General features: G+C 46.2%; 1 protein-coding gene across 3 annotated transcripts in view; it reads right to left on the reverse strand.

The window, feature by feature from the left end:
• Positions 1 to 15787, reverse strand: part of SUPT6H (SPT6 homolog, histone chaperone and transcription elongation factor) — a 33556-nt gene that overhangs the window by 12664 nt on the left and 5105 nt on the right. For all 3 annotated transcript variants that reach the window (XM_045487900.1, XM_045487898.1, XM_045487899.1), the window contains exons 2-22: positions 10222 to 10354; positions 9281 to 9439; positions 9108 to 9184; positions 8559 to 8751; positions 8241 to 8325; positions 7070 to 7343; positions 6583 to 6684; positions 6211 to 6327; positions 5780 to 5869; positions 5456 to 5598; positions 4664 to 4812; positions 4415 to 4513; positions 3760 to 3889; positions 3524 to 3674; positions 3193 to 3347; positions 2804 to 2999; positions 2313 to 2452; positions 2079 to 2196; positions 878 to 954; positions 465 to 600; positions 26 to 163 (exon numbers count right to left, since the gene is read on the reverse strand). In XM_045487900.1, the coding sequence (XP_045343856.1) occupies positions 26 to 163; positions 465 to 600; positions 878 to 954; positions 2079 to 2196; positions 2313 to 2452; positions 2804 to 2999; positions 3193 to 3347; positions 3524 to 3674; positions 3760 to 3889; positions 4415 to 4513; positions 4664 to 4812; positions 5456 to 5598; positions 5780 to 5869; positions 6211 to 6327; positions 6583 to 6684; positions 7070 to 7343; positions 8241 to 8325; positions 8559 to 8751; positions 9108 to 9184; positions 9281 to 9439; positions 10222 to 10330 (2838 nt within the window). In that variant the 5' untranslated portion in view covers positions 10331 to 10354. The remainder of the gene's footprint in view (positions 1 to 25; positions 164 to 464; positions 601 to 877; positions 955 to 2078; positions 2197 to 2312; positions 2453 to 2803; positions 3000 to 3192; positions 3348 to 3523; positions 3675 to 3759; positions 3890 to 4414; positions 4514 to 4663; positions 4813 to 5455; positions 5599 to 5779; positions 5870 to 6210; positions 6328 to 6582; positions 6685 to 7069; positions 7344 to 8240; positions 8326 to 8558; positions 8752 to 9107; positions 9185 to 9280; positions 9440 to 10221; positions 10355 to 15787) is intronic.

A 15787-nucleotide genomic window follows, 5' to 3' on the forward strand; every position in this document is an offset into this window, starting at 1 on the left:
AGCCTGCCTGTTGAATCATACTCACTTGCAAGGGATGAAACTTGAGACACAGGATGTCTTCATCAGAGCTGCACACCTGGGCAAATTCAATCAGAGGGTCCTGGATGCGCCGGGCCAGGGAGACGGCCTGTCTCAGCACTGGAGGATAATCCCGGAACTCTGCCTAGAGTCAAACAAGGACCAGCAGGACCATTAAGTCCCCTTCGTTCCGAGAGCAAAAGGAGATTCAAACCGTTCTGGCTTTAAGTCACTTTCTTGTCTCCTCTGAGACCCCTTTTTCCTGGGACCAATTTAATTTGCAGGGCTCCCACTCCGAAGCATGACTGGCAAAATGAAGCAACTGCACACGGGCAAGTGAACAAGTACAGTCCTGTGCCCTCGATAACCTTCGTTTTCCTAGTAAATTTCCTAGGGATTGACAGCTCTTGCTTGCGCAGGTCTTAAGAATGGGGTTCCAGCATTACCTCCGATTTCTTGCTATTCATGTAGAGAATGGCCAACTCATTGTCAACCAGCTCCACCCCAATAGAGGACAGTTGTTGGCCCTGGTCCAGCTCATGCACAATGCGCTTCACATCTTCAATCAACATCTGGGCGTCCCTGGAGGGATGAGGGGTGTTGGTCAGGGTTCTTTCTGAAGTTTCTCAGGGATAGATAGACTCATGGCTGAGGTGGAAGTGGGGGTGGGGATGGGGGAGGAAGGGGCTTTGAAGACAAAGAGATACCCACCCCCCACCCCGCCACCGCCCTGGGGATGGGAAATTTACCAAAAGTCTACATGCTTATTGCTCTGTTAGAGGCATATGTCAGGTTCAACAAGAAGGAATGAATGAATTTAAGCCAGGTCTAGTCCCTGGAGTTCCCCTGGAGCCCCTACCTGTTTTCTCCTGCAACTGTCACCACATGAGGCTTTTTATTCAGAAGAAATTTCTTTAGGGTTTCGATGTCTTGAGCCTGGATTGAAATAAAATTTGAACTGAATGGCTTTGAAGACAGGGAGATTTCTAACAGTTCTCTCTCCCTAAGTAGCACAAGACCTTGTAAGACCAGAGAACAATAAACTCCATAATGCATAGACACGGTCTAACTAGCGCACAAAACAAGGAGACTAAGACCTCTGGTTTGAATACTATATATCTGCTAACGTTTCCTAAAATTACTATACTTCTGGCTCATCCTTGGTCGTGATGGTCTAAACACATTGGGTCTTCCTTTCTAATTAGTAATCTCTACACCCAATGTGCGGCTTAAACTCACGACCCCAAGATCAAGAGTCACATGCTTCTCTGACTGAGCCAGCCAGGTGTAAACATACTTGGGTTTTTTCTACCATAAACCACTGCTTAGCTATCAGGACTATTCTAATCTCAATTCCTTGTTATCTTTTTCTATTTTAATTGTTTTTTTCTTTTTTTTTTGAGAGCATGAGTGGGGGAGATGAGAGAGAGGGAGAGAGAGAAAGAATGGGTCTTAAAATCTTAAGCAAGTTCCATGCTCAGTGGGCAGCCCAACCCCATGACCCTGGGATCATGACCTAAGCTGAAATCAAGAGTCAGACGCTCAACTGACTGAGCCGCCCAGGCGCCCCGATGTTTCTTTTTAAAAAATGGTTGCGAAAAATTACTCTAGAATGCAGGGCTCTCGCAAAATTGAAAGACGCCATTAGGTTAAGAAAATCAGAAGCATATACATGAGATGAATTCAAATTCCTCCTTCCTTGGAAGAAACACTGAAAGGCTAAAGCAGGGAAAAGGTTGGCTTAATGCCTCACTGGCTTTCAGCTACTGGAACAGGATGACCCAGATGCTGGGAAGAACAGAGGCTATAATGGCAGCTTCCAGAAGAACACAAGACCTAGGAATTGGCCTCTAGCCAGAAGTAAATTCTGCACCAGAACGTGAGTGCCATCTACTGCTTATGGAAGTTGAGACTTATCCCAGGACTCCAGTATTCAGCAAGCACGTGGAGATCAATCAGGGTCTTGCAAAGGATGTCGTGTAGACCATAAACACATACCCCCACAGAATTGTAAAATGCGCTTAAGATGTACACTTGGTTGCCCTATCCTAGCCACTTGCCTTCTTTTCCCGTTCTTCCTCTCTCCATGCAGTTCGCCGTTTGGTAAAATGGGGCAGTCGAAGGAAGTCTGTCACTTCTCCTTCACCGTTGACCAGGGCGCAGAACACGGGGTGATCTCTGCCGACCAGACAAGAGTAGTGCAACAATCAGAAATAAGAGGATGTAAGTAAGAGTAGAATGAAATTAGGAAGACAGGTAAGGGTGAGGCTGGGCAGGCACAAACTGGCAGTTACCTGGCAGAGGAGAAAGCAATGCCTAGGACGCGGATGCCCTTCCCTTGGTTCTCATCCATAAAGTCATCATCTTCCTCTACCTGTTGATCTGGCCGGTAGGGTGCCACCCTCAACCAGTTGTAGAGTTTCCGACTACAGGCCTGGGGAGGAGACACACCAGACACTATGGCCAACAGGCTCACCGAGTGTGCTAAGGGAACAGATGTGGGTACACATGTGCACAGGCTGCGCTGACGTGTGCACATGTTCCTAGCCCTTTGCAGGCTTACAGTGTGAAGGCATACCTTAATTGTGGAAACAGGAGAGTATACAGAGAACAGCAATATAAACAAAGAGTGTTTGGGCTGGGGGTGGGGAGCCAAGAATCTCCTCAAACGGGGGGGTCTCGGAGTGACCCCTGGCTTGTTTGCTAGAAGACTACTTGTAAGGAGTTCTTTCACTCTCAGCTCTAGTTTGGGGAAATCACAGGCCTAAAGACCGTGAGTCTTAACCTTTATGACATATTCTTTGGCTTCGGCCAGCAGCTTGTTCTTGAGCTCTTTGGCCATCTGCACATAGAGGAACTGCTGCAAGGCTCGCTCGATGGCCATGGTGCGCTGCCGGTTCCACTCCTGCACCTGGTGGCTGAACTCATCTCGGTAGTAAAACTGTTTGATCTCTTCGAAATATGTCTGGTCATTGCCGTAGCTGAGGAGAAACAACACTGCAGGGTCGGGGATGGAGGAAAGATGACACTGAAATGTCCACAAACACTGTGAACCAGGGACAATGGCCTGCTCACCTCTCAAACTGTGGTTCACATTCCTGAGGGACCCCTCCCTCCAGCTGACCCTTCATCAAGCCCTCCCAGAAAGAGCTTCCACCCCAGAGCTTTGCTTACCCTTCTACCCCCTTCATATCTATGCTGATGTCAATGGTGAGCAGCCCTTCATCTTCAGCCAAGCAGATCTTGAGGAACTGGTCATCTCTCAGTTCCTTAACAGGCTTGTTCTTTAAGTACTTGAAGGAGTAAGCATAGTGGGCCTCATCCACATCCTGTACATATCAAGAGGAATCGTCAGCTTACCGACAGGCTGGGCTTGACCCTGGGAGAAAAGACTGCCTCTCTGCTTGCCGGCAGACAGCTCAGCTGAGCATGAAAGCAAGAAACTCAGTTCAGTCAAACACAGAGCTGGGCCACGTGTTGGATCAAAGCCCTTCACCCAGCTCACCTTTCTACCTTTCTTGGTGGGGGTTATATTTAGCTTGGCTCTCTCCTGGAAGGTCTGCCTCAGCACCTGTCGGACGAGGGGCTCTCGGGCAATCTGCAGGGCTACCATGTAGCGGGCACCTTCCAGCACAGCTTCAGGTGTAGGGAACTGGCTGTGGGGAAAATGCGGCAGCTGCAGGATGACAGTGTCTTTGCCCGCGGGCCCCTCCTCCTGCCAGCCACGTGCCACAAGCCTACCTGCAAACATAATCCTTGGCCAGCTCCAAAGGCTCTGCAGGGAACTGCTCTGTCTCGTGCCGCTGGTAGCTGTCCCGCAGGTTTTCCCCAAATTGTTCAGGAGTCAGTCCAAACTTTTTGGCCAGGCCATCTAAAGCAAACAGGAGTGTGAAAGGTAAGGCAATTGCTGGGCTGACAAATCTCTTTGGTCTCTGAGTCCAGAGCAGCTATTCTGGGCACTAGACTTTAAGAGGGTCATGAATAAGCAGCACCAGCAAGTTTTCAAAGAATAGTAAAAAAACAAACAAACAAAAAAAAAAAAACAAAAAAAAAACCTGTCTTTAAACACCTGACAGGCTGTTATAACCCAGAAAAACAGTAATTTTCTCTGACTCCTGGGCTCAGAACTAAGGTGGAAACTACAGTTTAATAAAGAACTTCTCAAGGCTAGGATGAACTCTGTCCCTCTGATTATATGAGCTTCCCATTCCTCTGGGAAATTAGGGAGAGGCTAGACCATTACTGTGGGTGGGCGTGGGTGCTGGGGGGGGGCCAGTGTTCACAACTGGATTAGTGATTCGCTCAAAAAAGTCCTCTTCCTGCCCACCAGCGACCATCTGGGAACTCCCCTTGCTCAAGGCTGGAACGCCCAGGACACAACACAGCTAGCTTTTACCTAGGCCAGCACTCTGGCAAATGGTGTACATGTCTCGGCGGGAGGCCTGCTTGAGCTCTGGGCCCCTCTGCTCCTCGTCTTCTGCCTCTTCACCCTCACCTGGGAAGAAAACATGAGTCAGTGCTCTAGTTTCCAGTCACTCCCAAGGAGCTGCCACATGCAGGGAAGCCCCAAAGGGCACTCAGCCAAGGGCATCCTTGGGGATGGTGTGGCCATCAAGACTCCTGGGTTTTCTGTTCCAGCACTCACCTTCCTCATCTCCCTCTTCCCTCACACGCTTCAGCTTCTTGCGGCTGGCTTTGGCAGCATTCTGCATCTTGGGGATATCACGACCATAATATAGCAAGAAATGGTTGTAGACATCTTTCAGCTCATCCATTGACTGGACATCCTTAAGCCTAGAGGAAAAGGGATGTAAGACCTCGACTGTCACTAAGGGTACATCCCAGTTCTGCTACAACAGGTCCAATTCCCAGGAGGGAAGGTCCCAACTAGGATAGGTGTCTGTATTCTTCAATTATTAGAGACACACAACAACCCCAGACGGTGACTTCCTTGAGAACAAGGTATCTTAAAGAAGGAATATGTCAAACAAATGGTGGTTGGTGGTTGTCAGAAATGGAGATGAAAAGGGAGAGACAGATGACGTACCACGTCTCTAGCAAAGTTCACAGTTCTTGAGATGGTCTGTCCCTCCCCCACCAGCTTCATGACACTGGCCACTAAAGTCATCTGCACCCTTCCGGCACTCCACCGATTCCAGGCTCACCAAGCTCCTTTCTGGTTATAACTTGGTTTTCCACATACCCTTATGTACAGGGAATTTTCAGATCAGCAAACGTGACTATCTTATCCTTTTCACCTTTTATACCCATAGGTAACTAAGATGAATTTGTTTGCCAGAGAGATCACTTTTGGTGTGGTGACAAGTTGGGTTTCTAAGGGATGGGCCCTGTGCTGAGGATTTTGTAGGTTACACTGCTCCCTGGGGGCCTTTGGTCTGAGGGCGCCCTGTAATGGAATAAACCTTGCATACTTTACCTCTCCATGTCGGTGGTATCTAGAGCCCGGATGCCATCAGCCAGGGGTTTGTCAGGATCAGCAGAGATCTGCTCGTACTGATAAGCTTGCATCTTCTCAAACAGCCGTGTTAGGTTCTCTTTGCGGATCCTCAGTTGGGTCCACTAGGATAGGACAGGGCACGACTAAGGGCTGGTGTTCAGCTTTGGAGACCCAAGGCTGCTCTGTTTCTTACCAGGCGACCCCGGGAAGGGTAGCCACCTGATATGTACAGGAGGCTTGGACTTTGGTAGTAGTGGTGCCCAAGCCACACCTCAGCCTCTTAGGAGCATGGATCCATCGTACCTTTTCATCCCACTGCCACACCCTCCATAGGTCATTGATGTGCAACTCAGGCTCCACATACTCCTTACGGTAGAAAGCAATAAAAGGCACCTAGGGTGGCAAGGAGACTGCAGTCAACCAGAGTGGAGAGATCTGTAAGGAGCTCCTTTGCTAGAGGGGTAAACAGCTCCAGGAAATTCAACAGTCAGAAGCTTGGACTCCCCCACAGGCTCATCCAGGGCACGTGCTCTCCCCCACGGGGGAAGATAACGCTGCAGACAGGTAGAACAAGTGTTCTCCTGGTTACCAGAGTCTCCTTTGGTTCGCACACTCTTGAGCCAAGGAACCATGCCCGAAGACAGAAGGGGACTCCTCATCTCACAGGGCGCTACCTTTTCCCTCATCCCTAGCTGAATTTCTAACCAAGGGACCATGACAGCTTGAGGTGCTACCTCAAAGTGTTGATTTCGCATGAAACCCAGGGCTTCTTTAATCTTCTGAATTGTGCTGGGCCCTTTACGACTGAAGCTGCTGGTTGGCTGCCCTCGGTCTAGATAATCACAGCTTTCCTGGAGCCAGAAAAAAAAAAGAAACAAACAGCAATAACACCGTTACTTGCTTTGTCTTACCATACATGAAACTACTCCATGTCAAAAGAGAACTCCGTCAGAAGAGTTCTAGAAAAATCTCTCATACACCTGTACACACCCATACTTGTTCTGTACTAGGCACATATAGATGTTTGGGGCATGGTAGGATCAGGTCTTCATCTTGATGAAGTGGCTTCTGGTTCATGTCAAACATAAGGATCTGTTTTTGGGTACCTGAAGAGAAATGGTTGGTGTGGCAAAGGCATTCCTGTAGATCCAGTCAGCTTCTTCTTCTAGTTCGTCATCTTCAGCCCCCTTAACTGGGATGGAGCGGAGCTGCACAGGATAAGACAATAGTGAGACTGACTTTATCCTGTAACCCCTGTAGGATAACACATACACTGCTTCCGGAAAGAAATGTGTGCTCCACAGACATATTCCAGCACCCAGAAGAGAGCACTGTCCTGGCACAAAGTAGACATACTTTGTGTATTTGCTAAAGAAAGAGTGCCATTTCAAGAACCATAAGCAGCAGAAGAGCCTTCTTTAAGACCTGGACTCCCTGCACTACCTGGTCAGATGGAGTTCAAAAGCCAACTTTCTATACATATTCGATATCAGATTGTTGCTAGATTCCTCCTCTGATACAACCCTTGAAGCAAAGAGACTCAGGGCAGGTGATGACACATTGGCAGAAGGACAGAAGCTGATGCTTTCTTACCTGGAACCTCTCAGGCAGGTCAGTGGCTCGGATTTCATTGTCCTGATCTGTGAGGTGGCTGCTTTCTAGCTCGCTGGGCTCATACATCTCAAAGATGCTCCTGCGGCTCACACGTTTCTTGGTGGTCTTCTTGGGGCGCACTCGGATCTCACCCTCGGCCTCATCATCCTCATACTCATACTCTTCCTCCAGTTCTTCGTCATATTCATTGTATTTCTCAAACTCGTCATAGTCAAAGTCCACACCAAAGATCTCCTGGGCTTCCTGCAGGGCCCTGTGGGTGAGAGCAAAAGACGGTTTGGCCCAGGTTCTGATGAGAGGAGAAATGCAGCCCCAGCACAGACCCTTTACTTGCCCCAAAGGAAATTGAGAAGGTTAAGAGAGAGGTAAATTTAAAAAGCAGGGGCGCCTGGGTGGCTCAGTTGGTTAAGTATCAGACTCTTGATTTCAGCTCAGGTCATGGTATCATGGTGGTGAGACTGAGCCCCGTGCTGGGCTCCATGATGGGCATGGAGCCTGCTTAAGATTCTCTCTGCCCCCCACCCACTTGCACATGCACGTGCACGCACACACACGCTCTCTCTCTGCTCTATTTAAATAAATAAATAAATAAATAAATAAATAAATAAATAAATAAATAAGCAAGCAAGCAAGCAAGCAAGCAAGCATGTTCGCTTTGGAAATAAAGGCTCAGTTGGGGGAGGTTTCTGGGAAAACTATTACTTAAGAAAGATAAAAAGCCCATTGTTGGCATGTGCCAGTCTCTGGGGTCAAACCCAACAGGGCAGATAGATCCACATTCTGCTCAGTGGGTCCATCTTCTGCTAAGGTATTACAGTATTCCCTCAAAGCAAAAGCTTTCTTCCGACAAAATTATACTCAGAATGCCAATACATAGATGAATAGACGTGGAGCTTCAGGTGAAGAGGGAGGCTGATGGAAGCCTACACACGTGTGGCTCCTAATCCCACAGTGGCTCTATTAATATAGACAGTTCTCAGGGCTTCTAGGAGCAGTCTGAAATTCCTGCCTAGTAAAGGTTAGTTGAGTTAGGAAGCAAAATGGTTGAGAGATGGGATGTCCCATTTTTGGCAGAAGCCTCTGATTTCCTCCTTCCTGACGGGGTCTACTCAGGCGCCTATATCACCACCCTGTACCAGCCCCGACTCACGCATCTGTGTATCCAGGAAGCTTTTTCCGCCACTTAGGTTTTTTCAGAGGCTGTCCATCATCATCCACAATGAAGTCATCGATGTCTGGGTAGGGAAGGAAGGGATTAGTGCTCAGAGGCAAGGGATGAGCCAGGACTGAATGGCTTTAGTTCCTACTATGTGAGTGGCCAGTGAGAAGAGTAGGGAGGCTCCTAAAAACGAACTTCTGTCAAATGTTGGGGGCCCGCAGGTGAAGAATGGTTTCCCATCCTGCTCCTAGGGGCTAGGAAATCCCAACACCCACCCAAACACTGGCTTTCTTGCCTGATGTCACATACCTGATTCCTCATCATCTTCTTCCTCCTCCTCTGGAGGAGCCATGGGGGCCTCCACAGCCTCCTGCCCTTCTTCCCCTTCCCCATCCTGGAAGATTTCCTCGGCAATAGCCTCTTTTTCATGTTCCTCTTTGCCATATTCCTCCTCGTCGTCATCCTCGTCATCTGACATTTTTTTGACACGTCGGTATTTTTGCTAGGGGTGGAAAAAACCTGTCTCAACAGGGTCTGAGAGGACCGGCCCAAGGGTGCCTGCTCTCTAGTCTCACTCCCATTTTCCCCACTACAGTTCTGCTGACCAAGGGAGATGGCAAAGAACACCCTAAGACATGCTCTTTCAGCACCAAGGCCCACCCTTCAAACCCTGACAAGTCTTTCTCTAACAAGCGCCCAGACCTGGGATGCAAATCTAGTCTCCACGGCACAATGACACTGAGCAACTTTCTCATCCTCTATGCTTCCCACACTGTTCTGGAGGTGCCTCGTCCCCCAGAAGTCACTGAATTTCAAGAGCTTTTTCCTTCACCCCCAGGGACAAAGAATGACACTTACTCCTCTTTTGACTTTGACACCCAAATTCTCCTCAATGAGGTCAAAATCATCATCCTCCAGGCGGTCGTCAAAAGATGCTGGAGAAAACAAAGTGTTATCCATGGTGATGGAGAGGCCCCTTGTCCACTGTAACTTCCACCCCAGCCTCACCTGACTGAGGAGAGACTACTCACTGCGTTTTCTCTTCTTGTGGCCAACATCATCTTCTGAATCACCAGAGTCACTACCCTCATCCTCCTCCCCTTCATCTTCATCGTCATCATCATTGATAAAGCCTTTCAGATTGCCTTGCTCATCCTGATCATCTAGGTTCTCCTCCTCCTCCTCCTCATCTGGAAAATACACATGTTTGAGGCATGGAGTTTGGGAAATGGGCTGGGGTGGGGCAGGACCCCCTGCTTAACTGTGATTCTCCATCTGTTCTAGGCCTAATGATGTGGATGCCATGTTAACTCTTCAGCTTCATCTAAAGATGTAAAAAACATGGCCACTGAGTTTGAGCAGGAGCATCTGGAAAGGACTACCTCATTTCTATGCTCCTCATCTGTCTTTAGGCAAGATAATCTTCCTAAGTACCATGGCTTTTCAAAATCATTACTAGGAGTTTTACAGCCACCAGTAATCTTTGTTTTCCTCTTAATTTATAAGTTCAGCGGCTATATTATTTCTTTCATCCATAATTCTTTTGATAACACTTAAATTTACCTTCCTGTCTTTAAAGCCATTTCATGGTTCTACTCTGCTGAGGATCCTAATGGTTGGGTTTGGCCAGAGAAATAGGAAACTGGGCTCATAAATACCAACACTGCGGGGTCTCTAAAAGAGGAAAACGTTACGCATGTATTTATTTGTTGGTTTCCTGTCTGTCCCCTCCCGCCAATGTAGACTCCATGACTGCAGGGTCTTCCTTTCACATTTCTAGCTCTAGGCGCAGGACCTGGCACATAGCAGACAGATGCTCAGTTAGGTATTTTCTATAAATGACTGAAAATTCTCAAGCTGGTACCTCATGTGTGATAACTTCTGTGCTCAGCCTGAGCCTCTCATCAGCAAGAATCCAACTATCCAAAGCTTAGCAATAGTGGGGAGAAGCTTGAGGCTGGGGCCTCCTCACCGTCATCCTCCTCCTCCACAAATTTCTTGGTGACTCGGGGCACCACTTCGCCTTCATCATTGTACTCTTCCTCTGACTCCTCGGCCTCGCTTTCCACAAAATCAGACATTTTCTCACGGCCTGCCTAAGATGCCTAGAGGAGGAAGGAAGATGGGGATAGACAAAATGAGACACGTGACTTCACAGAGCACTTTAAACCTTTCCACAAACAGCCTTTTAGCCACGTGCCACTGCTCTGCCCCTCAATCATTTCCACCTAGGAAGGAGACAGTAAGAATCAGATGGCTTTCTCTCTTCCATTTTCCACTCTTCCCATGGTTACTCCTCTTACATGTGCCTTGAAAAAGATGACTGAGGGGCGCCTGGGTGGCGCAGTCGGTTAAGCGTCCGACTTCAGCCAGGTCACGATCTCGCGGTCCGTGAGTTCGAGCCCCGCGTCGGGCTCTGGGCTGATGGCTCAGAGCCTGGAGCCTGTTTCTGATTCTGTGTCTCCCTCTCTCTGCCCCTCCCCCGTTCATGCTGTGTCTCTCTCTGTCCCAAAAATAAATAAAACGTTGAAAAAAAAAAATTAAAAAAAAAAAAAAAAAGAAAAAGATGACTGATTACACAGAACTTCTCTACATACAGTTGACTTGAAAACAGCAGGAGTTTGAACTGCACGGTCCACTTATAGGCTTTAAAAAAATTTCTTTTTTTTTTGGGGGCGCCTGGGTGGCGCAGTCGGTTAAGCGTCCGACTTCAGCCAGGTCACGATCTCGCGGTCCGTGAGTTCGAGCCCCGCCTCGGGCTCTGGGCTGATGGCTCGGAGCCTGGAGCCTGTTTCCGATTCTGTGTCTCCCTCTCTCTCTGCACCTCCCCCATTCATGCTCTGTCTCTCTCTGTCCCAAAAATAAATAAACGTTGAAAAAAAAAATTAAAAAAAAAAAATTTCTTTTTAATGTTTTTATTTATTTTTGAGAAAGACAGAGCACAAGCAGGGGAAGGGTAGAGAGAGGGAGACACAGAATCTGAAGTAGGCTCCAGCCTCTGAGCTGTCAGCACAGAGCCAGACACGGGGCTAAAAATCCACAAGCCGTGAGATCATGACCTGAGCTGAAGTTGGTGCTTAACTGACTGAGCCACCCAGGAGCCCCAGGTTTTTTCTGATAAACACAGCAGAGTACTGTAAACAGATTTTCTCTTCCATACAATTTTAACTTTTTTTTTTTCTGGTTTACTTTAAGAATACAATATATAGTACATATACAAAATGTGTTAATTGAGGCTTTTGTAAAGTTTTCAGGGAGTCAAAAGTTATATGCAGATTTTCAACTGTGCAGGAGGCCAGTGCCCTTACCCCCTGCATTGTTCAAGGGTCAACTGTATACCAAAGAATTTTATTTCACTTATCATTTGGGAGCAGGAATGGGTGAATGACGAAAGAATTAGTGTATGGATAATTATATAGGTTGGCATATGGTAGCAGTGATGTTATATGGCTTCTCATAAGAAATTTGGGAAATGAGTGATAATGACAGGCACTTTCATGTACACTATACCTGGCTACTGGCAGAGCCAAAAGGAATATCCTTTTTAACGGATTAAACAACATTTCATGAACTTGAGCCCCCTTATGTGAGTAGTGGTTGGGAGCAGTAGTGGGGTGGAGAAAGCGTCTCTTTAGAACCATTAGAACCATAACCCTATTTTTACCATTGACCTCTGCAGCAAAAAAACACTTTGAAAGCAACTTCTGTGGCCTACAAAATAAAGGCAACATACTTAACTGCAAAGATTGCTGGGCTTAAGAGGAGAAATCAAATCCTGGTTCCACCATCTGCCAGATATGTAAACTAATTAAACTAAGCAAATTATTCAATTTGTCTGAATATCAGCTTCTTCATCTGGAAAAGAAGAATAGCACTACCTGCCTACCTTGCACAGTAGTTGAGAATATCACATGACACGAGGGAAAGAACCTAGTTTATGGCTTCAATACATGTTAAATGAATTTGAATTTGAAACTTGGGCCTAATTTTCCTTAGCATTCTGTAATTCTGTACCAACTGATCCCAAATTTGTCTTTTGCTTCCCCATTTTCAGACTCATCCAAAGCCTGGAAATGGCAGTGGATAACCCCAGAACCCTAACCCTAACATGGAGTTTCCTGTGTCTTGTTTGACTTTAAAGGTTTTATTTATTTTTGAGAAAGACAGAGAGCATAGCATACATGTGCAAGCAAGGGAGGCAGAGAGAGAGACAGAGAGAGGGAGAGAGAATATCCCAAGCAGATTCCACACTATCAGAGCAGAGCCTGATGCAGGGCTCGAAGTCACGAACTGTGAGATCACCACCTCAGCTGAAATCAAGAGTTGGATGTTTAACCGACTGAGCCACCGAGGCCCCAGACCTTGTAGGACTTTAAAAAACAGCACGCATCTCACAAATCATAACATCAAGATCTTATTCTGGAATCTGGAAGCTGGCTGCTGATAAACTCAACATCACCCCTCACTTTGTCCTGAATGATGGTCCACTGTATTTGTGCCCATTTTCCCCACTTAGACCATAAGCTTCTGGAAGTTAGAGACCATATCTAACTGAAGGGCTAATGAAAACCAAGAAAACATAAATGGCAACATGAAAGGCATTACAAGGCACTTGGTGACCCTGTACCAAATAAGCTGTACCTTCTAGGTGCTCTGTACAAAATAGGAACTGCTAAGTATCTATCAAATAGATTACTTACTTTTCATATTAGTGCCACCTTCCCAGTGAAACATGGCAGTGGGATGGAAGAAAAGAGGAGGCTGGCTAACAGCTACTTGAAATGCTCTGAGCTCTAGAAGGAGCCTTAAATTCTGTGGCTCTAATTCTTCTGAAAATTACCCTTACTGGTATTAATTGATACCACAATCAATTAACCAATGAACTCAAAAGAAACAAAACTGAAGGTACTGAGTTCTGTGTAAAGGGAGGGGCAATGATATGGTCTTATGTTCAATTTCAGGCTGAGGTTTCAGATGCCATTATTTTCAAGTTTTAATGAATGTCTACCATGTACATACATTTTGCTGAGACGTGGGGGTTTGAAGAGAAAAAGAACTGTTATCAAGGAGTTGACTTCTAGTAGAAAGACAGAGATATGAAAACAAATTTTTGTATTATACGCAGAGAGCAGGCATAGGAAGAGAATCAACCTACAACATTCACACAAAACCCAACCAAAACTAATATAGGCCTTTCCTTTAAGCAGTTAAAAAAAAAAAAAAAAAAAAAAAGTGCTCAGAGGAATAATAATCACACACCTACCAAGTTCCAGACACTTTAGAAATACCAATTAACCCCTACACTGATCTATGAGTTACAGTACACTTCTCTCTCCATTCAACAAAGGAGAAAACAGATCTCTTCAACAGAGATGAAGTCACTTGTTCAAGCTGACACAAATATCAACTGCAAGAGCTGAGATCTGGGTTAAGATTTGTCTCCAAAGTCACAGTTGTTCTACTCTATCAGTAGATCTCTATGTGTGGTCCAGGGACCACCTCCTCCCTTATCTCATGAGTGTACAGTGGAGTTTTCTAGAGGTAATATGATGTGTAGTATCACAACACTGAATGCAGAAGCAGGTATGAAAATCCAGCTATGTTTTATTAAGGCAGACGTTAAAAAGAATTGGTGGGAAAAAAAGTAGAACAGTGTCACTCTTTTCACTAATTTTGAAGAGTACAGTTTCCATAAAAGTATTGTTTATGTTAAAGTGTAGTGGGCTTATTTTTTTCTCCAGCTTTATTACATGATAGACATATGAAACTGTAAGTTTAAGGTGTATATTGTGTTAATATACCCCTATACAGCAAAATAATTTCTTTTGTGCACTTGTTATAATTTTTAAATGAATTAATATACCCAATTTTAATTTGTAATCTGGTAAATATCAAAATATAAAAATCTCATAAACAGTGATAGATACAATTCGGATACACATAATGTCTTTGGAGTCTTAAATCATCTTTAAGACTACAAAGGGGTCCTGGGGCACCTGGGTGGCTCAGTCGGTTAAGCAACGGACTTCAGCTCAGGTCATGATTTTTGTGGTTTGTGGGTTCGAGCCCAGCCTCGGGCTCGATGCTGATGGCTTGGAACCTGGAGCCTGCTTTGGGTTCTATGTCACCTTCTTTCTCTGCCCCTCCCCCCTCACACTGTCTCTCTTTCTCAAAAATATAGAATTATATATATTTTTACTTTTTTTTTTTTTTTAATTTTTTTTTTTCAACGTTTATTCATTTTTGGGACAGAGAGAGACAGAGCATGAACGGGGGAGGGGCAGAGAGAGAGGGAGACACAGAATCGGAAACAGGCTCCAGGCTCTGAGCCATCAGCCCAGAGCCTGACGCGGGGCTCGAACTCACGGACCGCGAGATCGTGACCTGGCTGAAGTCGGACGCCTAACCGACTGCGCCACCCAGGCGCCCCTATATTTTTACTTTTGAGAGAGAGCGTGTAGGCTGGAGGAAGGGGCAGAGAGAGAGAGGGAGACAGAGGATTGGAAGTGGGCTCTGGGCTGACAACAGATGTGGGGCTTGAATTCATGAACTGTAAGATCATGACCTGAGCTGAAGTGAGATGCTTAACCGAGGCACCCAGGTGCCCCATCTCTCTCTCAAAAAAAAAATAAATAAATAAAAAATAAAGAAAGAAAAAGAAAAAAAAGGATAAAGGTGTCCTAAGATCAAAAAGTTTAAGAGCTGCTATACTATATGATTGTGACACACCCCACAGGGTGGTGATACGGAAAGTCTTACAGTTAGACTGATGCTTTTTTCCCCAAGAACTGTGTCCTTAAGGTAATTTACTTGAGTGCTGCCAAAAGTGAGTACCTAAAACTGCTAATTAAATCTGGTGCTCTAATTTTAATCTTGACATCACTCCCCCCCCCCCCCAGCTATGAACTAAACCATTAAAAATAGATTTGGGTACAGCAGCCCCCACACACAGCTTGCTTTAATTAGGCTATCAGACCCACAAATTCAGTCTGATAAAGTCTTAACATCTTCACATTAAATGCCAGCTCCTGCAGACCAGATGCCCTCCAGCCTACTTAACAGAGAGAAACAGACAGCCTACCTGATGAAAACAACAGCTTTCTTCTGTCCCGGGGGGCAGCTGGTGCTCTGTGCTACACACAGCTTTCCTCCCAATCCCTAGGTTAGCAATAGAGTACATGCTGTGCCATAGCTGGGGAATGCTTCCAATCTAGCTCACTGCCAAGACTTCCAGCTAAAAGATGTGTGCCAGAAGCAATCCTGACTTGCTGCAGCTTGTGGGAGCTAGATGGGCAGAAGGTGCTGCAACAGCACTGCAGGCTGAGGCTGGCAAGCAGCAACTATTCCAGAACAAAAACATTATGTATTTTTTTAAAGTTTATATACTTATTTTGAGAGAGAGGAAGTGTGCACACACACATGAGTGCAGGAGGGGCAGAGAGAAAAAAGGATGGAAAAAGAATCCTGAGCAACCTCCACACTGTCAGGGCAGAGCCTGATGCGAGGATCGATCCCACAAACTGTGAGATCGTGACCAA

Source organism: Leopardus geoffroyi, chromosome E1, assembly GCF_018350155.1.
Source record: "Leopardus geoffroyi isolate Oge1 chromosome E1, O.geoffroyi_Oge1_pat1.0, whole genome shotgun sequence".
In the NCBI taxonomy this organism is placed as follows: Eukaryota; Metazoa; Chordata; class Mammalia; order Carnivora; family Felidae; genus Leopardus; species Leopardus geoffroyi.